Source organism: Pteronotus mesoamericanus, unplaced genomic scaffold, assembly GCF_021234165.1.
Source record: "Pteronotus mesoamericanus isolate MK-2021 breed Mesoamerican mustached bat unplaced genomic scaffold, CSHL_Meso_final contig_2, whole genome shotgun sequence".
NCBI lineage: Eukaryota > Metazoa > Chordata > Mammalia > Chiroptera > Mormoopidae > Pteronotus > Pteronotus mesoamericanus.
Window position 1 is genome coordinate 15,702,745 of NW_026555084.1, and position 24,082 is coordinate 15,726,826.

Sequence of the window (24,082 nt, forward strand, 5' to 3'; positions counted from 1 at the left end):
TATCAGTTCTTATTGAAGTTAATGAAGAAATCACTCCAATCTAGATATAAGTTTCTTTTTTTAAAAAATATTTTATTTATTTTTAGAGAGGAATGAGAAGGGAGGAAGAGAGAGAACTATTGATGTGCACAAGGAATATCGATCGGTTGCTACTTTCATGCCCCCAACTGGGGATCTGGCCAGCAACCCAGGCATGTGCCCTCCTAACTGGGAATTGAACCACCAACTTTTCTGTCCTCAGAATGGCACTCAGTCCACCACCCAGGGCAAAAATAAGTTTCTTTTCAAAAAACATTTTAAATAATTCACCAGTTTTTTTGTCCAAGCACAATTTGTAATCTAGGTAAGTTTGAGATAAAAATGGTAGTGTTGGTTTTTTAGGAAAGTACTCTTACTTGAAATCATTTATTGCAGTGATTCTCAGTCATTGGAGTTCCTGAAATTAGCAGTAGACATTCCTTGAGTTACTGTGGACAGTGTAAATTTATCCACAGTAATACAACATGGGGGAAGGAAAACATGACTCCTATCAAAAGCAAGTGTCATCTTGTGGTATACTGATTATTTTCTATAATCTGAAACTAAGCACCTGACTCCTTTTTTTAAAAGAAAAGGACATGTTGTTATTGATTAAATACAGCTTGTTGGGGAATGGGATAGGAGATACAATATTGGGGATCTTTGTTTTCTGAAATGTTTTGAAATGACTGATAAGCATAGTCTTCTTTTCTTGAAATAGCAAGTAAGACCAGGTGGGATTAAGGAGCTTGCCCAAGATCACAGGAATGGGTGGCAGATAGATGGGTATAGAATTCAGCTGCCCTGGTAAGAGGAATGTTAAGGTTGCCAGGCAAGTCCTATCTAAACGGGACAGTGGGGCCACTTGACGGAAGAAGAGTCTCTCTACCCTTCTGTTGTGCTGGGCAGTGCACTCATTCAGTGGGTTCATCGTCTGACCCAGAGAGGGAAAACTTGTTCTTAAGGTTTAGGAACTTTTTAAATTTGGTCATGTTAATAATCAGCTTTTCATAATGCCTTTGCTTTTCCTTTTCCCCTTTTGTTAGGTGGTATGGTCAGGAAAAAGACTACAATGTTCTAGTCATGGATCTTCTTGGACCCAGCCTCGAAGACCTCTTCAATTTCTGTTCAAGGAGGTTCACAATGAAAACTGTACTTATGTTAGCTGACCAGGTATGTGAAATTTTGATGAGAATGAAAACTTAGACTGCAACTGTTCACCACTATGTAACTGTAATTTAAATGTTTTTAAGCCTGTGTGTCACTATTTAACTTTATAATCAGCAAAGAAAGATAAAATAGTAGGGTGTACTCATTCAACGGTACTACTCTGATATGAGTTGTAGATGTTTAACTATGAGTATAGGGCAAAAACAGATTATATTGGTTTATTACTTACTCGTAGACTAGTATGTTCAGGCTGCTCCATCAGATGTAGTGTATTTGTTTTAGTGTCAAATATAGGAAGTTTCATTATTTTGTTTGAAGAAAGGTTCAGAGTATATGAGGGAAATAAGGCACTGAAATAGTCTAATCAAGAAAAAATTTTTGACCAAATAGAAGTTTTTTGAAGTGATGGAAATTCAGCCATTGGTATTATCTAAGCAAAATCTGAATTTTGGGAGATGTCATGAATTCGATTGATGCATTGGCTAGACTAAAATGTTTTAAAGCCAGAGCTTAGATTTTTCTTTTATTGAAAGAAAATTTGTTTTAAAGAATTTTAAGATGTGAGAATGAGGTCAGAAAATAAACATTGAGGAAGCAGATAATACACTAAAAGATAATAAGTAAATGTCGAGGAGTTTATCTTTTAAATTTTGGTCACAATACCTTAAGGACAGGAAAGTGTTGAAATGCTTCGGGTTAACTCAGTGTATATAAAAATGCTGTGGAAGAGAAAAACATTCTTAAAATTTAGGTCAGATATCGTAAGTAAAATGAGGTAATAAACAGAAGTAACATTTGAGGTAGAATTTTAGGAAGTATACATTTAAAGAATTAGAAAGTAATGCTCATTTTTTTTGTAATCAGCATCTGATATTCCCTAAGTTTAACATATTAGCAAATTACAGTGTTTTATTTGTGGTACATTATTAATATTAAAGGGTTAAAAACCTTTTAATATGTTTTAACTAACGTGAGTGAATCCTAATAAAAGTTTTATATTCTGTAGGCTCAGTAACTCATTGGAATTTATCCAGTGAAACATTCATGTAGGGCCTTTAGTGTAATTAATTAGCACTAGGAAGAGAGGGGTGTAGAGAAACATAACTAGTCCTTTCTAGGAGCTTGGGGTTTAGTAGAGAAAAATGGAAAACTATGATGGTCTAGGTTCTGTGATGAAAGTCTGTTTTGGGTACAGTGGTCACAAAGGAGAAAGAAAGTAATGCAGGATTGCAAGAAAGCATTTGTTTTAGGAGGTGACAGCTAAGTCTTTGTAGATAAAAAGCAGCACTTGAAGTAAGCTGTAGTTTGTGCCATTGTCTTTGCCCAGTGTTTTCCCAGTGAGTTAATAGTCCCAGTTTAATGATGGCTATTAACATAGCTAGTGCAAATACATTCTTTAAGTGAGCCAAATGTTTTGTTTTACTTCTTAATACACAAGTTGCTGCTGTATCTAAGGTGGTATTTGGACATGTACACATTTACTTTCTTGAGAGTATAAGTAGTTTAAGTCTTGAGAGTGTAAGTAGTATAAGAGATTACAGATTTGGCTACAGGAGACGTTTCTCAAGGTAAACCTAGTAAGATTTAGAATCTTTATATCCATGGTAATAAAAGTTCTGGGGAAAAGGGGGACAAATAAAAACTAGAATCATGACACACAGTACTGAGAAGAGCAAGAACACATGGGTAGAAAAATAACATTGGCAGTCATTGGATATGGAAAACATTGTCAAATACAATTCCTAAGTATCTTACAGAAAAGGTAGACATACTTGATAACTTGAAAATTAAAACTATTTGAAAGAAATACCATAAATAGTTAAAAGATAAGTTTTGAAAAATTGACATGGCAAAAGAATAATGGATAAAAAAATACATATATTGGCAGTTTATAGAATAGAAAGTTGAAATGGTCAGTACAGATGAGCAGATTTCCAAACTAAGTGTTAGGGAAATACAAGTGAGGTCAATAACTGTCAAATGGGCAAAATTTAGAAGGAACTGAAATCACTTCACTAGTGAGAAAAAGAATACTCTCAAATACTCCTAGTGGAAAAAAATTGTTAGTGACCTATTTTGAAAGGTACCTCACCTACCAAAATGAAAAATATACCCTTCAGGCCAGCAGTTCTCCCTATAATTAATTGTGTGGGACTTACAGCTTATAGAAATAAAAGCATTAGTAGGTATAATATATTTAAGTTTGTTAATAACATTACTGCTTACACTGGGGAAATACTGGAAAACAATGGGAATACCGTAGGTTCGGAATGATTGGGGAAAAACATCTATATCATAAAATATTTGTAGCCATTAAAAAAGGATGCTAAGACCTTCTCCATTGGACTTGGCAGAATTTTCTAGAAAAACTTGTCAGAATGATGTATTTACTATTCACTTTTTGAATATGATTTACAAGTGTGGAGAAAAATTGGGGGCATCCAAAAAAAATGAAACCCAGCATGTGTATACATCCTCATTTATGTAAAAGTTATGTGTTTATATGCTGCCAACTTCCAGGAATGTTTGGCTATGTGTAATTAAAAACAAATAAGCAAACAAGAATAAACTGAATAAAATACTTATATTTCAGTTTAAAACAATTATCTCAGGGGCATAACACTGGGAGTGAAATATAATGATTTAGTTTTTACTTTCTATAATTTATTACAATAATGGGAAGAATTATAAGTTTATTGCTTTTGCAATTAAAAAATTGCAAACACCGGTTCTTCCTATCGGGTTAGATGCTGCCTTGTTTATAAATCATTAATATTGGAAGAACAAGCTGAAGGATGTGGGTATATACTTGGGTCTCCACCAATCTAGAGATGACTGGAGAGCCTGATTGCTCTTTCCATTTAATTTTGTCTTACACTGTCTTTGTGAACTATAAAGTTATTAAAATATGCCTGTGGTCTTGAAAGATAATTGAGATACTGAAATAACTGGTAAATAATGTTTTGCTTTCTTTTATTACTTAATTCAAATCACTTAATTATCTCTCCCCTTTTTCTTTCCCCAGATGATCAGTAGAATTGAATATGTGCATACAAAGAATTTTATACACAGAGACATTAAACCAGATAACTTCCTAATGGGTATTGGGCGTCACTGTAATAAGGTTAGTCAAATGTTATTTGCATGAAAGAACAAAGAGTAGAAAACTCAGAGAATTGCTTTGGTAAACTTTTGATCTTCAAAAAGTCATAGTAAATTTAATTTGCTGTTGATATTTGCTTTTAAAGATTGTACTAGAAGAATAATCAGCTAACTCTATTAACTTGAAATAAATTCTCTCGAACCTACCCAACCAAGGTTAGCTATCTATATGGAAGTATAAAATTCCCAAGGGCTTTATAATAAAATATAATCACCTGTTATTTAACTATTGAACAGTTTTAGTTATGTTTTTATTCATATGTGCTTGTGCCAGTGTGGGAACCACTGACCTATCTGTCACCATGGTGTTAACATTTGCTGGCTGAGCATGGTTGATAGTGAGAATTCTTCAGTCCTTGGATTTGTGTATTCAAAAGGTAACTTTGGGCCTGTTTCAAAAGTAGTTGACACTTTCTTGGGTGCCGAGTTGGGTGGGTTTTTCATTCCTTCTCCCCCTTTCAAAGGAAGATATTAATAAGTGAAATGAACATTCATATAACCAAATTAGTGTTCATTGGGGTCTCTGAATGGTTGAACTCTATGGGGTGATTGGGTTTTAGCTAGTGACGCATGATTGCAGTTAGAAACTAATTGTGTTGAAATTTTTTCTGCAATGATTAGTGTATTGAGTGAATTGCTTTATTTATCGATTGATTCATTGTTGAGCTCGGGCAGACAGGCAGCATTGGCAATGCACTAAGCATATTATGCTCTAATGATCTAATAGGAATTCTCAACTTCAGGACAACTTGGGGGCTTTTTGTTTTTTATGTTTTTTTGTTATGTTTTGGATGGAAGATTCCCATTTGTTTTATTAAACTGTTAGGAAATGTTTGGTGTTTTTAGGTCTAGCTATAAATGTTTACCTTTGTTTGCCTGTATGAATGCCAACTTGGAGCTATTACCATTAGAACTGGTGTTATTTGTTAATGTGTGAAACATTAATGTTGGTCTGACCAAGTTTTAGGAAATTAAAATTTTTTTTGGTGTTGAAAGCTGAGCTAAATATTTAAAAAATAAAAGTGTTTAAATCTACATATAACGTATCCTGCCATTCCCAAATTGCATCTTTTTAAAAAATGTTGTGTAGCTTCTCTCTCTGAAGCATCCAGGTTCTTAATTATTATTGCAGAACCTGGTAATTTAATTTAAAAAAAAAACTGGTCTTAATTTTGGGGGCAATTTTGCGAGTTTGACCCTAATCTTTTGGCCATTTCCCAGCTTTCTCCTTCCCATTTTTCCCCCACTTAAGATCTGCTATCCTCATGCGATCCCTTCTCTGCGTGTTGACATTGCAGGATGTAGTTTATGCCTTAAAATTAAATGATGGCCTAGATATAATACCTCCTTTCTTTCCCCCTCCCCCCTTAAAAATAGCTTGTTAATCATGTAGTTGTGTTAGGAAGTCCAAATTGCGTGGTGATGAAAGTCTTGTTAGAATTTTGTGTCCTCTTTAGATACTAAGTAGAATGCTGTGGAGCTGCCTGCTGTTACACAGATTCAGGGAGCCCCTGGGGCAGAAGTGCAATGTTTTAACTAAGACTCAAATTCTTAGTGTTGTTCTTGAACATTTTAGATTAGTGTTTTGTTTATGTAGTTGGTTTTTAGTGTTTTCTGTATTGTAGATTGAAAAATGCCAGTTGTATGAGACTGGATTCTTCGGTCAGCTTGTTTCAGTAGTTTTCTATTTATTGGAAAACAAAGTTTTGGGGGGCTTTCGAGGTTGATTTTTGAAGTCAAATTTCTTGTTTTGAAAATTGTTCTGAATTTGATGTTGAGGAGTGGCCACTCCAATCTAAGTGAATTTGCTCATCTCTTCCAGTAATCAGCCCTGCATGCTTACAAAAATAAATTTTAAGGTGACTAAATGCCTTCTACCTCTTCCTTACTGAAGATTTTTCCCCCTGTACAATGTTTTTTGGGGGAAGGGCAGATTATGGTACTAAAGATTGCAGATCCAAATTCCCCATTCTTGGTTTAAAAAAGGAAAGAGCCAAATGTCACCATTGCTATCCCTGTTTCAGGCAGTGACACATTATAGCAGCGTTAAAAACCTGAGTATTTTCCAGAATTCAAATGTTCTTGAGCATGTGATTTTTATTTGGAAAACTGAGAAGCTCAGTGCTTGGTGGAAGAAGGATGGCATTTGGCTACCCTGTTCTTTCTCTAATGCCTCGGTGTTGCCTGTCTGCGCCGGCCATTGTTGCAATGTAAGCAATACTGTTTGATGCACTGCCACCCTCTATTGTCTGTTTAGTGTTTAGAATCTCCAGTGGGGAAGAGGAAAAGAAGCATGACTGTTAGTACTTCTCAGGACCCATCTTTCTCAGGATTAAACCAGGTCTGAAACTGTCTCCTATTCCCACCTCAATCCCAAATTCATGTGCTTTTCTTTTTTATTGTTTTATTTTGATTATTTTTGTTTTGTTTTAATTCTGGAGAATGTAGATCTTGCTCAAGCACCTCTTACGTTGGCATTATTCAGACATACTTGGCAAACATAACATTACTAAGATGTATCTTTGTGGCTTTCGCTTAAACTTCTAAAGTATAGAGAAAATCTAAATGAAAACAGGATTATGTTTAGATCTCCAGCGTCCTTATGAGGAAATGATGTGTTAGTCTAGTATGGAAATTCTTTACCTGATGGTAAACTGGAGATAGTCTGTTTAATGTACTCGGAATTGCAGAACTTAATGCATGAAATACCTCTACATTCAGTTGTATCAGTACTGTATGGTGAATATATTCTACCTCAACTCTCTGGCCGTTCCTTAATGAACTTCCAAGTAAGTGTAGATCAGATTTCAGATCTAGCATTTCTAGAATTGACTTACCTCAACAAGAACATTGTATGCTCTGGAAATAGAAGACATTGCATTCTAACAATAACATAAACAAATTGCTGTTAGTAACACACAAATTAAATAAAAGTATAAGCTGATGATTTAGCCTTTGGTGGACAAGATAAACACCCCAATAATTTTCTAATGTTTTAAAAATGTAAGTGGAACTCTTCACATTCATTTATATTTGTAGACATTAGTTTTTTTACCATGTGAATTTTCAGACAGACAAGGGGATATAGTGTTTTTAATCACAAAATTTAGATAGGTAAAATTTTTGAAGCTCCAGAGCAAATGAATCTTTATCAATTTAGTATGCACTGAGAAGAAAGTATTGCCATGAGTAATTTAAAAAGAAAAATATTGTATTTGATATGCAAGCATGTGTTAAAGTTTCTTAACTATCACATGTATGATCTGGATGATCATTTACTTTTTGTCCATACTGCCCGGCATTATTCTGGGGACGACCTCCCATCATTACAAAGGTTTCATAAATTTACATTTATTTTTATTCTTGGACAAAGAAGTACCAACGGTAGTTACCAGTTTTAGGTTATGGAAAGAGGGAGGGTGGTGGGTAATGAGGCAATTCTGGTGCCACTTTGTTTACTTATCCATTCATTCACACATTTTACTTATATTTTGTACCATAATCGTTTAATATTTCCATTAAATTGCATTGAATTGTTTATATTCTCTACAGGTTAGCTGGGTTGTGAGGAAAAGTGATCTTGTGAATTCTTTGGAAGGGCAGGGGAATGTGTCACCCAGTTAGGAGAAAAATTGCTGCAGATTCTAAAACCCAAAATTGACAGTAGTATTTCTGATGAAAATGTACCTGTACTGAATGGCATTACCCCATATATCCAATATTACCTTATTTCCACATTCCTTTGAAAAACAGGTTGTATTCTTTAAGACAGGGACAAATTATATCTTTAACACCCACAGAAAAGCAGCTTGACTCACCAGAAAGATTAGGCCTTTTCTTTGAATATACAAACCTATAAAAATACATTATCTTATAGCTTCACTAAATACGGACTTGTTTATTCTACCTTTACATATTTGCGGCTGTTTGTATCCTTGTTATCACGCGGTTTCATGTATATACTTCCATTTATGTATTTATATTCATTTTAAAATTCAAAACATAGGGAATTACTAAAGAAGCTTAATACGCACCAGAAAATGATGAATTACCAGGAGATTTAAAGAATCTTTTAAACATTTTTAAATAGCTTTTCTTTAAATTGTTTGCTCTTGAAATAGGATACCTTTGTTTGGCAGTGACATTACTTTTCCTAACTCTAAGTTTTTACAAGAACAGAACATTTTAAACTGATTTATTTGTTTTGTAGTATGTATTTTATTTTGACACCAAAGATTGAGATGTTTTAATAAGATAGTATTTGTATGTTTTTTGTTTTCTTCATTAGAGTTCATCCTTTAGAGCTGTGGAAAGGAAACACTAGTGAACAGTTTATAAAGTGATCTTGTAGTTGTGAGAGTGTCTGGGTACTGATTGCTTGTAGGTTTAGACATGAATGAAGCTGTCGGCCATAATCATGTTAGAGATGTTCCTATTTTCTTCTCCATTTTGAGTACTAAAGAAAGTGACCCCAGAAAATATCCTTCAAAGGAGATTTTATGTCCTCATCACTTTTTAAAACCCAGGTAATTCTTAGGGATAGTTTTGAAATACCTTGAAGCTGGGTGTCCATTTGCGGGTTTGTTTTTTTGTTTTTTTTTCCCCTTGATTGATTTTTAATATGACTCTACAGAGCTTAAGTTACAATTTTTGTTTTGCTTAACAAATATATCTTGCCTACTTTAATATTTGTGTACTAAGCTGATACTCATATCAGGAGAAACAATATGAGCTTTATTTAGTGTTTTATAACATTTTCTCATACTCCTATAACTCAGTTGCTTAGGAAGGGAGTTTGATCTTCTAAAAGAGCTTTCTTTATTCAATTACATTTTACAAAAATTTAATCTTCATTGTTTTATAATAGTAGACCCAAGTACATAAGTATCACATTGTTAACATGGTTACAGAAACTCAAACCTCAGTGTCTTTTCCACCTAGTTTATAACAAAGACTAGATTAACAGTGCCTGCCTGAAGTAGGTGTTTTTCATTCTCCTAAGAGAGATCTTTTTCACCTAAATTAATAACTTGCTTTATTTTTTGACACAAACCCCAGCAGACTATGTAATCAGGTTTTCCAGCACATCACAGATTATAAACTGTGGCAGAAGGAACCCAATGTCAACCCGATGGAAAGTTCTACAAAATTTAGGCATAACTGGTAAAGACCAATAGTCTAAGACGATGTTAGTATGTAAGGGCACATAGACTTGCTTTGCTTAATAATCTTAATGTGATTTATGATGAAGGCTAAACTTTTAAGTAAGTACTGTTTATTTTGCTTTAGAAGGTAGGTAAATGTGAACATATTTTAGATTTTTTTTTGTTTGTTTTTTTGGTTAGGATATTTAAACTGCTAATTGTAAGCCACCTTGATATAAAGTACCTTTTCACTTAAAGATTTTTAGATCAATTTGTTATAGTTTCCAGAAGTTTACCTATGCATAAATGTCACTTAGGGTAGTAGAATGTAATGCATGCTTGTTTTAAAAATGCTTTTTTTGTTGTTGTTAATAAAAATCTTAGTTTTGTTGTCAGTATTGAACTTTGAGGGTTGTCTTGTTTACCAGTAGTAACAGGATATCAGTTTTCATTATGGCACATAGCACGCTTGTCAACTCTCCTCTCAAGTTACGCATTTCTCCACTACTTGTCTAAAGGAAGGCTCCTGGGTCTGTAATGAATGAACTGGGCCTGTGAAATTGTTTGGTTGACAGGATCAACCAACCACTTGCCCTGACTTTTTTTTTTTTTTTTAACTTGATTTATTGATAAGGACTAGTCAAAGCTTGTTGGAATGTTAAGTTTGTTCATTATCTGTTCTACTTATGATACTTTATTTTGGTGTATTTGAACAATGAAAATAGATGCCATTTAATGAATAAGAAGTATTAAAATTAAACAAGGTTGGAAACCTAATGTCTTTTAATTTTTTTTTTAAGTTATTCCTTATTGATTTTGGTTTGGCCAAAAAGTACAGAGACAACAGGACAAGACAACACATACCATACAGAGAAGATAAGAATCTCACCGGCACTGCCCGGTATGCTAGCATCAATGCACATCTTGGTATTGAACAGAGGTGAGTTGGACAATTGAACATGTTAATCAAATTCATAACAAAAGCCATTAGAAGGTTTTTACAATATTTCAGTTAATTTCTTACAATATCTAAGTGTGTTTCTTGGCTGAGGGTTTGAAGGATGCTTATTAATTCTTTTATCTGCTGCTTTAGCCAGTTCAGAGAAGCCAATTAAATGAGGCCTTTTTGTTTCCTTTGTTGAAGGCTGTCTCTTGGGGAGAAAAACATTGCATGATGAAAAGTGAGATGCATGAATGCAACTTACCATGATGTTTATTTTTGCAGCTGAAGACAGTACTTATTTTCTTAATGCTGGTCTTGGGCTTTTTATATATTAGTGGTGCAAGTTGAGTTTGAGAGAAGAAGATATTGGTTATTTTTAGGAAAAAAATGTTATCTGAGTACTAATGAACCAAAGGGGGTTTGTGGACACCTCCTGTTCTACTCTTACACTCCTCCATAAATTAATATTTAGCATCTGGTTTGAAATAAATCTTCATAATCTTTGTGCTCTGTTTCTTGGCTTAAGTTCTAAGTTTTCATGTTTCCTTCATCTTCTGAAAATCATCTGTTGCTCCTTAAAACAAGCATAGAAATGACAGATGATATGCTTCCAGGTTAAGGAACCTCATAAGGAGGTTTTAAGCTTAGAAAACGTCTATGAATAACTAAATACCCTGGGTTAAACTATAATTTCACATTTTCTGTAGTTCAAAGTACTACCAGTTGTTAAAAACATGCATCTGTCTGAATATACACTTATGTGTACAGCTGACCTTTGAACAACTCAGTTTGAACTGCTCTGAGTCAATTGAAATGTGGTCAATTGAAAGAAGTCCGCACATATATGGAACCTTGCATTTCAAACCGGTGTTGTTCAAGAGTCAGCTGTGAGAGAGACAGAGACAGACAGAGAGAGAGAGAGAGAGAGAGAGAGAGAGAGAGAGAGAGTTTGTTCATGTTAAAAATGTTAATTTATTTCAGCATCCCTGAAGTGACTTTTTATGAGCTTCCGCAAGACTTAAAAGTGTCCTGCTCTTTGGTTTTTCAGTCTTCATGAACCATATTTGGAAAGTTTAGCTAAATTCTCTTTGCCCCTTTTTAAAAATTAAGTTGCAAGACAGTGTTAGGTTTTAAAATTTTGACTTCTGTGAGAGAGTTTTATTTAGAAGTAACCCATTATGAACTTTTTTATTACCGTAATTAAGTACCTTTCACAAGACACCAAATTTATCTCTCCTCCCTTAAGAAAATTTCTTCTTGTGTACCTGGCTTTCTTTTACATGTTTTTCATAATAATTTCATCTCATAAATATACATTCTCTTTTCTAGTCGCCGAGATGACATGGAATCATTAGGATATGTTTTGATGTATTTTAATAGAACCAGCCTGCCATGGCAAGGACTAAAGGTAAACCAGACTCAAATTACCAGTTTTTTGTTTTGTTTTAAGAATAAAAATCAGTTTTGAAGAAGATCTTCAAGATCTCTTTCAAATATGAGGTGTTCTGAAAGTGAATTAACTTTATTTTTACTTTTTATTGGGAAAATCTGATCATTTCAGTAAGAATAAACTAATAGAATCCCACAGTAACACCTGAAGAACAATTTTTGGGGACACAGTAAGCAGGTACTCATTGGTAACCAGTTGCCTTATCTGGGTAGATGTTAACATGGGCTAGGAAATTGGGTGGAGACTTTCTCGTTTTGATGTGTTGCCATTATGTTTAAAATACATACTTTTGTGTACAGTAAAACTGGTTTAGCCAGTGATACTAACTATATTATTTAATTATTCCAACATTACTTTTGTGAGTGTTGTGTGTTAATGATAAATCTCCATGTTCTAAAATTAAATGGCTGCTTTGATATTTTATTTGTCCCTTGAAGGAAAATCGTTCCTGTATTTTTTGAGCATCTGTGACCTAGAAAATTGTTTTGTGCTTGTGCGGGTGTAGCTTTATTCAGTATGAATATTTTTCATTGAGAAAATATTTTAACTTAACACCAGTTATTAATGGCACTAAATGATGGGCAGATTTTTTTTGTATTGATTTGCTCATACATTTGCCCATGTGTTAACTATGGGTTAAGAAAAATTTCAAATTGGACTCCGCCCATTTTTTCTTAAATTATTCATCTTGATTTTCCTATTAGATGCACCCTTTTCTCATAGCTAAATATGTTCTTAAAGTAGAAACTCATATAAAAAGTTAACAAATTAGGAGGAAATTTAGATGGATTGTACTTTGGGTTTGGTTTTTTTGTTTTGTTTTATTTATGGTCTCTCTTGAATCTTAAGTTTATATTTATGTCTAATATGTTCAACTGATAAGGTTCTCAGTAGTACTGAGTATGTCTGTGATTTAATTTTCCACAGGCTGCAACAAAGAAACAAAAATATGAAAAGATTAGTGAAAAGAAGATGTCCACTCCTGTTGAAGTTTTATGTAAGGTAGGTGTGTATGATTAAATTTTTATTTTTTAATACAAATGATCCAAGAACAAAAAGAAACACTTAACTAGTCAGTGCTGGAACTTAAACATCCTTTTAGGGGTTAGCTATTTGCCATTAAGTGTTTTGTTCTGGTTTATTTGGGTTCTGTCATCTGTTAAAAATTATAGGAAAAATAAGAGCAGATAAACTTTTCTAAAAGAACCTCACTAACTTTTGAGAAACATTAAATTTAAAAATGTTCTCTTTCTCCTTAAACTGGTACCAGAAAAGAAGGGAAATCAGCAATTGGTATACAGGGAGTAGGGAAACAGAGGCAGGCAGATCAGAACGATCTAAAATACAAAATGATGCATGTCTAACAGTGTAGATGACAGTTTGAATCAGGCTTATTTCTCTGAAATTTCAGACTTTGTAGAGAGGCACTTGAGCTGAGAAGGGAGAGATGTTTTAGTATCATGATGGATAACCATGGTTTTCCACAGAAAGAAGACCACATGATTGTTTTTGAATCAGTTGAACACCTGCAATAATGAAAAAATAGTACATAATTACATAGTTGGGTGACAGAAAGTAGAAATCAGCATGAGTTGAAATAATTCTCTGAATGGAGGTAAATAGCGATGTCTTTATGTGTCTCCCCATCCACAAATTTGCTTTTCCTCTTTTTCACATATCTGCAGTAAAGGAGTGGATGGAGTGGGAGACTATGGTCTTCTCTGAGACCCCTTGGGATTTGTTTCAAATTATGAAATACATTTTAGGTTAATGAGTGAAATGTTCTTATGTTATAATTCACCCAGGTAACTTTAAAATCTGTATACTTCAAGAAGCAAAACATTATATTTTCTATAGACTACATTTCCATGTAACAGAAAGATTCATTTCGCTTATCAGAAAAGTCAACCATTTTTATAGGAAGAAAAGGGATATCTTGCAGTTTCTACTAGTGGGCTATGTCTTAATTTTGATGGAGAAATTGTGAACTATGTCTTTTTGGATTAGCCACATATGATCCAGGGTACAGTAAACACAGAAGTATTAGGCATTACTACAAAATAGAATGTTTTCAATCTCATGATCCAGTTGAACTTCTCATTTCAATCTGTATTACTTATGATATTGGTAGATCTCTTCTGTTAAGGTTTTGCCCATTTTCATAAGGAGACACCATGTGAGGTGTTCTACTTGACCTTCAGTTGTGATTGTTGAACACCATTTGTAATACATGTAGGAAAAAATTTACCTGGTAACTGCTGTTTACCATTAACGCAGACCATGAATGTATATAAAAATGTTTCTTTAAGATTTTATGAAAGAGGGAGAGAAACATCAGTGTGTGAGAGAGATATCCATCAGTTCCCTCTTGCACACCACCAAGCAGGTTCCTGGCCTGCAGCCCACACATGTGCCCTGACTGGGAGTTGATCCAGTGACTTTTTGGTTTGTAGGCTGGCACTCAGTCCACTGAGCCATACCACCCAGAGCAAAAAAGATACATATTTTCTCTACGAGTATTAAATGATACTGTAATAATAAAGAAGTCAAGACAGTGAATTTTGTTTTAATTTATGAGGATACCGAGCCAGTTGTTTTATTTTCATGTTGTCCAGTAAAGTAGTAAACATTTTCCTCTAATACATATTTTACTTGTGTTTAAATACATTTATTTTTCTATCTTGAAATAAGACTTTTTTTAACTTTGTGTTTTAACTCTTGGACTTACAGGGTTTTCCTGCAGAATTTGCCATGTACTTAAACTATTGTCGTGGGCTGCGCTTTGAGGAAGCCCCGGATTACATGTATCTGAGGCAGCTATTCCGCATTCTTTTCAGGTCAGTTTTTAAGATATTTTAAGACTATAAACTCCAGTGAGGGTAATTAGTTAAAATTACCCAACATTTCTATCTGACAAGTGGCAAAGTAATGTGGGCCTAGCCAATATGAATAAAATTTTAAGAAACTGGTTTCATTTGGCTTGTTTCCATTTGTAGTGTAAATGTGCTTGAAATTATTTTAGTTTGGGATAGAGAAACAGTTGAATCAAGCTGAAAGTAGACTCTCAAGTTTTTCACAATAATTGCATTTCACACAGAAATAAGGGACACTAGAGGCCCTTGGAAATTTCCAGCTTTGGTACAGAACCATATTCAATACCAAAATGAAAAGCAATTAAAATATCAGTCATGGAGGCTTTGATATCATGGAGGCAGGCCCAACCCCTAGGGTTTCCTAGGTGCCACCCAGAACTGGTCTTGAGGGGTGGGTGGATAGAGTACACAGTTTGAAATCTTGGTGAGAAAAGAATAATTGGAGGTAACTCTAAACCTAGAAAAGTCTTGCCAAGCCACCAGCATGGATACCTCCCTCACAAACCTAAGAGTCCCCTTCCTGCTCTGCTTTGTTTCTGGGAGTGCCTCCTGTTAGGGTTATCCGCACAAGATAATTCAGTGTTCTATTGTTCATGCTGCCTTCCATTCCCACTGTCTTGCTCCTTAAGAAAATTTAAAGGCAGCCTTTTTTGGGGGTGGTGGGGGGTAGGATTTATTCTTATCAGATACAACAGACCAAAGTGTGGCATCATTTTCCTCCGGTCATGACATGTAAAAAGAGATTTAATTAATTGAATAAGAGAAAATACTCCTTTCCTTTTAAAAAATGCCCTCACTTTCCTGAAAGTTCAGTAGTATATTAAACTGGAGTCTTATTAAAGGATTAACATAAAATTGTATTATATTTTCCAGGACCCTGAACCACCAGTATGACTACACATTTGACTGGACAATGTTAAAGCAGAAAGCAGCGCAGCAGGCAGCCTCTTCGAGTGGGCAGGGTCAGCAGGCCCAAACCCCCACAGGCAAGCAAACTGACAAAACCAAGAGTAACATGAAAGGTTAGTAGCCAAGAACCAAGTGACGTTACAGGGGAAAAAAATTGAACACAAAATTGGGTCATTCATTCATATCTAACAGTGTTAGATCGAGGAGGTGGTTTTAAAATACATGAAAATTTGGCTGTGTTTTTTTTAAAAAAAAAAAAAAAAAAGACGTCCTTGGAAAATTTGACTACTAACTTTAAACCCAAATGTCCTTGTTCATATATATGTATATGTATTTGTATATACATATATGTGCATATATTATATCATTTCTCTTGGGATTTTGGGTCATTTTTAACAACTGCATCTTTTTTACTCATTCATTAACTCTTTCCAAAATAAACATTTGGTGTTGGGAATATGGTATAATCAATCAATCCAAAATCCTAGACCTAACACTTGTTGATTTTTAATATTGAAACTGGTTAGACATGATGTCTTGACTTTCTTTCAGACTAACAGTGTTAAGAATTTTTTCTGCATGTTAATACCATAGCATTTAAAATGGAATATTGTGAACATGATCTAATTTCAAGAGGTGAGTCTGGCATTGCCCCCAACGTGTCTATCTTCTCAGTTGTAGAGCATCTAGTTTAAGCTCTTAAATGCTCAAGTAACTGAAAAGCTCGACACATCTTTCCTAGTGAAAAATAAATCTTTTAGTTGATATTTAATAACACATGTTCTTAATTTCAAAGTGATTCTTTTGTTTTTGGCTTTATTTTTCTAAACCTTGCTATTTAGCATCTGGGGATCCATTGTAGAATTGAATTCTGCAGTTAGACCATGCAAATTGAAAAAAACTGGGGCAAATGCCATTGAACTGCTAGTCTGTTTCCTTCCTTTCTCTGGCACTCTCGGTGCTACAGGAGTGGAACTGTTAGGGCACAGCTCCGTCTCCTCGTGCTGTTGCCATACAGGTCAACTCCTGTGTTTCATGTTTTCTTGTTTGCTTTCTTTTCCCCTTTCTGGGGCTTAACTCCTAATACCTGCCTACTTTTTAGAAGTGGTGGGCAGGTAAGTTTTGGTTTTCGGTTTCTAATTATTTAATTTCTGAATGTTTGCTCTAGTCTGAACTTGGTCTTCTTTGATCCATATTTTTAGTTTTGTATTTAAACTATTTCGTAATATAAAAATAGGCTCTAAACTGAGGATACTTTACAAGAAGTATAATTAACTTGATGTCATCCTCATCCCAGCAGCTCATCAACTTAGGAGTGAAATTGAGACGCTTCCATGTTTCTGTATTTGGGAAGGATTCGCAGTTGAAGGTTAAATGTAGTGAGGGTTCTAAGATGATGAAATTTCAGCTCAGGATAGCAAATTCTAATGCTTGCATGGTGCTCTGTGTGCGCATCGCCATTGGGCCTTAATTGCTCCTTTTGAGTGTTTTAATCATCGTGTAACTAATCATAGTGCCAAGAAAGTAGAAATGTCCCTACTATAGGTAAGATGACAGAGTCTCTAAACTGAGGGCTGTTACACCTGACACCTATAGTATATTTGCTTTTTTGCACAAAATGAAACCAATTTTTGCCTAAAGCTAGCTGGGATAATAGGATCATCACGAGTTGCAATTTCTAGAACTAAAATTAGATTGAAATCTCAGCTGACCTAGAACATTTCACTTCAGGCATTCAGCAGCCTTCAGAAAGAATTATACCTTATTGTGAGCTAGCTGTGTTGTTAGTTTACTGTGTGTTTTTACTCAATAAACAAGCAGAATTTTTGTTCTGCCCTATCCAGGTCTTAAAGATGAGAAGTTGGATCCACTGAGTTAGTATGTTTCCTTGGAAAAAAAATTAAACTTAAGTTTAATCCTTACTTTGTATCGTAGCTATTTTTCATAAAAGCCACTTAAAATCTTAATGAAAATCTCAGAGCATTATTAGACACAGAAGTTATACTAATTATTACTTTAAATGGACTTGTAAAGTTTTGAAAAATTGGGCTTTTCCTAAAACATACCATGTCATTGACTACTTTCAGAGATGCATATCCAGGCACTATAATCTGACTATAAGCAAAATACTGCTTGCAACTAAAATGTGCCTCTCCACAGAATACAATCAAAATTCTTTTTGATCTTTGATTTCTTGAAAACATTTATTTTGGATACAGAACTTAGTGCTTCGAGCAAATTTTGCATGAAACTCCTGTATATAAAGCCATGAACGTATTTGTGGGTTTGAGAGTAGCATAAAATGAGTATGAGTAGCCAATTCCCCTGACCTTTACCCCAGCCCCATTTTTTGAATCACTCTTTGAGACACCTGTGAAGTCTGGTGTTTGAAAGCCAGTCTGGGTTACTTATTCCTGATTCGAGTCTCTCAGTGGAAAGGGTGTTTAAAAGCTACAGTTTTTTTATTCAAGAATTGCTCGTGTAGCTCAACTTTATTGACTCCCAGAAATCCTTTCAGTGGTGCTGATAACACCATATTATGTTTTTCTAGTCAAAAGTTTAAAAGGTGCCATTTTAAATGCATCATATCATTTGTTACACAGAGAGTTATACTTCAGAGTTTTCCACATCAGAGAATTTAGTTTCTTAAATGAATCTTCAGCAAGCAGATCTCTATATCACAGGAATATCCTTCCTGGAAAACATGCCTGAAATAGTGGCATTCACTAGTATGGTTTATGTGATTTTTTTTTTTTTTAAATGTGTATCTAATGTTTCTGCATCGAGAGCTATAAGTTCTAGCAATTCACTAAAAATGTCCAAAGACTTTTTAAAGACTGGCTTAACTCAGCTAAGACAGGTTTATCATATGTAATATGCTTCTGTCCTAATTACTTTCCTGGAGAAAATATCTTTTGAAATGTTCCATTCCAAAGCCCATTAAAGTAGTAAGAAGAAATAAGGTGTTTTTCCATAATGCCCACTGTGTTCTGTACTAGTATTCAGTGCTCAGGTACCACATGATTATAATTACTGTTTTTATAAGTGTTAAAAAGAAAAATAAAGGATTTATGTCTGACACGCTTTCAATCCATTTCACTTTCTTTTCAACTGTACATGATTATTAGAAAAATACTTTTCAATGCATTTTAGAAGTAAACGAAAAGAATATTTTTAGGACATTTATAATCCAGTTAAGTTCATCGTTTCTTTAGTTAAGGGCAAAGATAGGAGAATTTCAGAACGTAGTAAAATGAAAGGTTGACTCTCACATAAGTCTCCAATTCTCATCATCTTAACCCATCTATCTCTTCACTACCCCAGCCATCAATAGTAAGCATAGTTTTGTCATAAGTATCTAGATATCAAACTGTTGGCATTCAAGAGATTGGAAATAGTTTCCCATCACATGTCCATGGCCTTCCTTGAGTTACCTTCCAGTATTTACTGGGCTTCACCTACCATTTATATCTAGCTTAACTTTTTCTGACTTCACCAATTGCTGCTAGGAACGTGGCTGGTCACTTAGCAACGTAATCCAAATCACAGGGGAAGACATTGAAATATCTGGAGCGACTCATCTGCTCTGAATCACTCAGTTCAAAGAAGCACCAGGGAGCTGCATCTGCTTGCTGAAATTTTTGTCAGCTTTTTTTCACTGTGGACAATAAAGCTGGAGAGAAGAACTTAATTACCCCAAAAGGAAAGGAAGATGAGTGCAAGAGGTGACTAAACTGAAGCCCACATCTGCAAGGCTTGCTTGACCTATGAAACTTGGCAACTTGTCAGATTGTCTGGATGATCCAACAGTCCAGAAGACCCGGAAGAGTACAGTGTGGCTGTGGCTCAGTGGTGTATAATGCAGACCATCCACCAGTTGGGGAAGGAATCAGTTGTAACAGGTATTTTAAAATTCAGCAACCTCAAAAATCTGTAGCAGAATGAACTCTGATAGGAAAGACAAAAAAAGTCAGATCACCAGTTTTTTCCTTTGATGTAGTTTAGGGATGATGTGTACCTATTATACTTAAGTGGTAATTTATCTTCTCTGTAGTGATAAAAATAAAATCTGTTTCCTTTCTCTTCTCCTAATTTAATACTGTTCTGTGGAGAAGAAAGAGTTACAGGTTTTTATTTTTCTTAACTTTCATACTGCCAATCTGCTTTAAAATTCTATCAGCTTGATTCTAATCCTATGTGACCAAAAACATATAAGCATGAAATAGGAAAAGTTAATATAAATGGCATTGCATAGTGATAAATGTAAATATTTAAAATTACTTTTTAAAAGTTAATGTCTTGTACTGTGAAAGGATTTTACATTTCAAAAGCCCATTATAAACTTTCAATCCTTAATATTATTACATAAATATCCCTTTGAACTAGCTTGTGGTTCTTTTTTTCTTTTTTAATGGGGACATCTGGATTTAATTTACAAACAGGAGCAGATAAATACTTTGCAGATTGAGGGGCAGAATCTCCTGGTTAGTTATATAAAAAATAAACATTGTTTTTTCTTTTGCAGATTTGAAAAGAAACCTAAATGTAGCTATTAACTCCTGAATCTGTCACATTATTCCTCCAACCTTGTTTTTTAACTTTTTTTTCCTTTCTTCTTTTAGGAACAAAGGGATCCACTTCTTATTTTAGCTGTTGTTGCAGTGAAGACAGGTTTTTGGACTGTTAGAAGCCAGGAGACACCACCTTAAAGCACAAGATAAAAACCAAGCACTAACGCACACTGAGGAAAAGAACACTTAGTACTTGAAGACTGAACATCAAAAACCTCCTGGATGCTCCTATTGAGATTTTTTTCTCAACAGACTTTAGTAACATCTTAGGACAATTCACTGGAGAAACATTGATCCCTAGGCAGAGTGTCCTACCTACTACCACTGGCTAATCTGAAGAGTTAAATCTGGATTTGACTGCTGTATTCTACCGGGAATATTGTTAGGCTAGCCTTTAACCAGTCCGTAAACAATTGTAATCACTAATTGACCCAGGAATTCTTTAAATGAGATTAAAAGATGAATAGATAAATTCTTACCTAGATGATAATTTTTATCTCTGTTTAAGACACAAGAGTTTCTTATTTTGACTCCGATGTGACTTATATTTCATTTTTGGTTTATTAGTGGTGATGGTTTCCATTTAAAGCTGTTTGGATAGTGAGCATAGTTAATTATTCAATATAATTGTATAAGCAAGCTATGATAATAGAAAAACACAACAGTTTTAGTAGTTGTGAAAACCTTATATTTAAGAATAACTGGAGTACTTGAAACCAAATGCTCATCAGGATGAAGGTCATTTGTATTTAGCTAATCCAGTTTTAATTTGCTTTAAAATAGCCTGTATTTTAAAATTGGGATTAGGTTACAGAATATGGTCAGATTTTTAAAATTTACTTCAGGTTTGATTTGGCAGCTCGCTCTTTTTATGGCTTACCTTGTTAATCCTATTTCATAATACATATCAAATAAGATATTCCTTGTGGTGAAGTACATTTTCAGAAAGCTTCATTATCTTTTATTTTTGGCATTTGCTTTATCAACATAGTACTTGGGACAGGGAACATCGGTGTGTTCTGTGCCTAGTCTTGTGTTAGGCACTATGGAGAGACAAAGAAGTACAGCACTGAAATCTTGTCCTCAGGGGTTAGCACAATATATTTATTAAATGAATGAAGATAGCTTTATGCCCTTAGATGAAAACACTCCTAGTTAACAAGTGAGAGACTATTTACCAAGGCACAATGTATGTTTGGTATTATCTTTGGGAAATATGCATGAACATAAATTATAGAAGTATTTATCCCACAAAGCTCATTGGATATGGTCCAGCAAATTTTTGAGAAGTACCAAAAAAGGAGTAGTTTTTGGTTGACAAAAACATGGTTTGTGCAAAGGAAGTGAGAGATCAGAGTGGGCTAGAATAAGCCATTAATAGGGTTGCTGTAAGAGTTCAGAAGGGGATGGGCCAAGGGGCATTGCTGCCTTAAAGGAGAGACGGCATTGATGGGGGTTTTATGTTATCCCTGAGAGGTATATTCCCCCTCTCTTTTTAACCATAGGTAAATTTACCTGAATTCTTTTATTCAACTGTCCCTTGACTCGGAAGCCCTAGCGGGGGTGTCCAGCCTGCGGCCCACAGGCCATATGCAACCCAGGACGTCTGTGAATGTGCCCTATCACAAAATTGTAAAGTTACTTAAAACATTATGAGACTTTTTTGTGATTATATGTTGCAATGTATTTAGTATGTGGCCCAAGACAGCTCTTCTTCCAGTGTGTCTCAAAGGCACCAGAATGTTGGACACTCCTGCTAGAGTCTAACTGTGGCTGAGAGAAGGGAGTGCTTGCAGGGTGGAAGAGCTTGAGAAATAAATAAAGCCAAAAAAAGCAACTCTGCATTTTCTAATCAGTGATAAAACCTAACCTTTTTCATGTAACTGATGGAGGTAAAGAATTTTTAAAGGTCTCTAAGTTTTCTATGTAAAAGTCATACTTAATTAGTTTTGTGTTCAGTGGATTAATTCAGATACTTATGATTTGAATACATTTATTAGAACTTACTGTACCTTATTTGTATCAGAAATGGTGTGCAAAAAAGTTCCTAACTCAGAGTATGATTAAAACTATACTTTCCAGCTGTTAGAGCAGTCCATTTTATATCCATTTGACAAATAGTTGAATACAGTATGTTCTAGGTACTAGAAATACAGAAGTAAAGAAAACAGGCTTAATGTAATTACCACTGTTTCTCTAGCTTGAGGGTTGTATGCTGACTAGGAGGCTTTGATTGACTGTATACCATTCCTATCCAGAAGTATCTAGAACAGAAAAGTTTTTTTCTTTTTAAAAAATTGAGCTAGTGAATTTTCAAATAGATGAAAAAAATCACCTGAGTCACAATTCTAAAACAATTACTAGCCCACTCTACCCAATTTCCTTATTTTGGGTGTAGTTTTAAACTTTTTTTTTAACTTTGAATAGTAACCTTTTTTTCCTGTTTTTATTTTTTTGAACAGGTTTCTAAGCATGAATCAAGGAACAGAAGAAGCAGTGCAGATGATCGGAGCAGCATTTGTTTCTCCCCAAATCTAGAAATTTTAGTTCATATGTACACTAGCCAGTGGTTGTGGACAACCATTTACTTGGTGTAAAGAACTTAATTTCAGTATAAACTGGCTCTGGGCAGCATTGGTGATGCTGGGTCCCGAGTTGTAGCTGCTGTTAATTGTGAATATTAACTGAGATAGTGAAACATGGTGTCCAGTTTTATATTGCATTTTTTCAAGTGGAAAAGTTAACGAAATGGTTGACACACACAAATTGGTGGAGAAATTGTGCATATGCCAATTTTTTTTGTTAAAAATATTTTACTTTGAACTATACTGCTTTGAGATCTCATTTCAGAAGAACGGCATGAACAGTCTTCAGCCACAGTTGTGATGGTTGTAAATGCTCACAATTGTGCATTCTTAGGGTTTATCCACCCCTGGGGTTTGCAAGTTGTTCACTTAAAACATTCTTACAATGGTTGGCTTCTTGTTTGCAAGCCAGCTGATATGGTAGCAACCAAAGATTCCAGTGTTTGAGCATATGAAAGACTGCCTGCTTACCTGTGCTAGAAATAACAGCATCTAAAAGTGAAGACTTAAGAAAAACTTAGTGACTACTAGATTATCCTTAGGACTCTGCATTAACTCTATAATGTTATTGGTATTAAAAAAAAAAAAGCATATTTGTCACACAAAATTAGTTAACATCTTAAAACTGAACATGTATGTATGTTGCTTAGATAAATGTAATCACTGTAAACATCTATATGATCTGGGATTTTGTTTTTATTTTGAAATGGGAGCTTTTTTGTTTACAAGTTCATTAAAAATGATAAACTGTTTCTGTAAGGAAATGAGATTTTTTTTAAACAACAACAACAAAAAAAATGCCTTGCTGACTCACTCTGAAATCAAAATCTCCCCAATTTTTTAATAGACTACTTCAAGCCATTTGTTACATAATACTCCTTTTGCAAATCATTCTAGGTTTAGTGTTATAACTTTTCCTCAAATTTTTTTAATTTAAAATTGTTTTTGTCTGGAGGAGAAAGGCATTGTTTTATTTTTCTTTTTTTAATGACTTGCAGGCGCAAACACCTAGTGCTACAATCGCTAGGACTTGGTATTGTAACTCCTGCAGCCTCAGACTAACAACAGCTGGACTGATTCTGAATAGAGTGAAAGCGTTAAAGGGTTTAACTGCAGAATGGAAATTTTCTTTAAATTTCTTGTTAATTGGCTTTGAGCAGATGGACTCTTAACGTTGGAGAACCTCATACCATGAGGTTCCTGCAATTGCTGACCCTCCCTAGCCCGCCCATTTCTCTTAGGTTTTCTGTGTTTCCC

The 24,082-nt window shown here is 34.5% G+C and overlaps 1 protein-coding gene across 9 annotated transcripts in view; it reads left to right on the top strand.

Moving 5' to 3' along the window:
• The window catches only part of CSNK1A1 (casein kinase 1 alpha 1), a 40,134-nt gene extending 16,545 nt beyond the window's left edge, over positions 1 to 23,589 (top strand). Inside the window, exons 3-12 of one of the 9 annotated variants that reach the window (XM_054568194.1) lie at positions 1,065 to 1,191; positions 4,214 to 4,312; positions 6,608 to 6,691; positions 10,295 to 10,434; positions 11,767 to 11,845; positions 12,815 to 12,889; positions 14,618 to 14,724; positions 15,634 to 15,782; positions 17,514 to 17,547; positions 22,703 to 23,589. In XM_054568194.1, the coding sequence (XP_054424169.1) occupies positions 1,065 to 1,191; positions 4,214 to 4,312; positions 6,608 to 6,691; positions 10,295 to 10,434; positions 11,767 to 11,845; positions 12,815 to 12,889; positions 14,618 to 14,724; positions 15,634 to 15,782; positions 17,514 to 17,547; position 22,703 (895 nt within the window). In that variant the 3' untranslated portion in view covers positions 22,704 to 23,589. Of the gene's footprint in view, positions 1 to 1,064; positions 1,192 to 4,213; positions 4,313 to 6,607; positions 6,692 to 10,294; positions 10,435 to 11,766; positions 11,846 to 12,814; positions 12,890 to 14,617; positions 14,725 to 15,633; positions 15,788 to 17,513; positions 17,549 to 22,702 lie in introns of those variants that run through there. The other 8 variants (XM_054568193.1, XM_054568198.1, XM_054568197.1 and 5 more) reach the window with 8 other exon arrangements.
• The last annotated feature ends 493 nt before the right edge of the window (positions 23,590 to 24,082 follow it).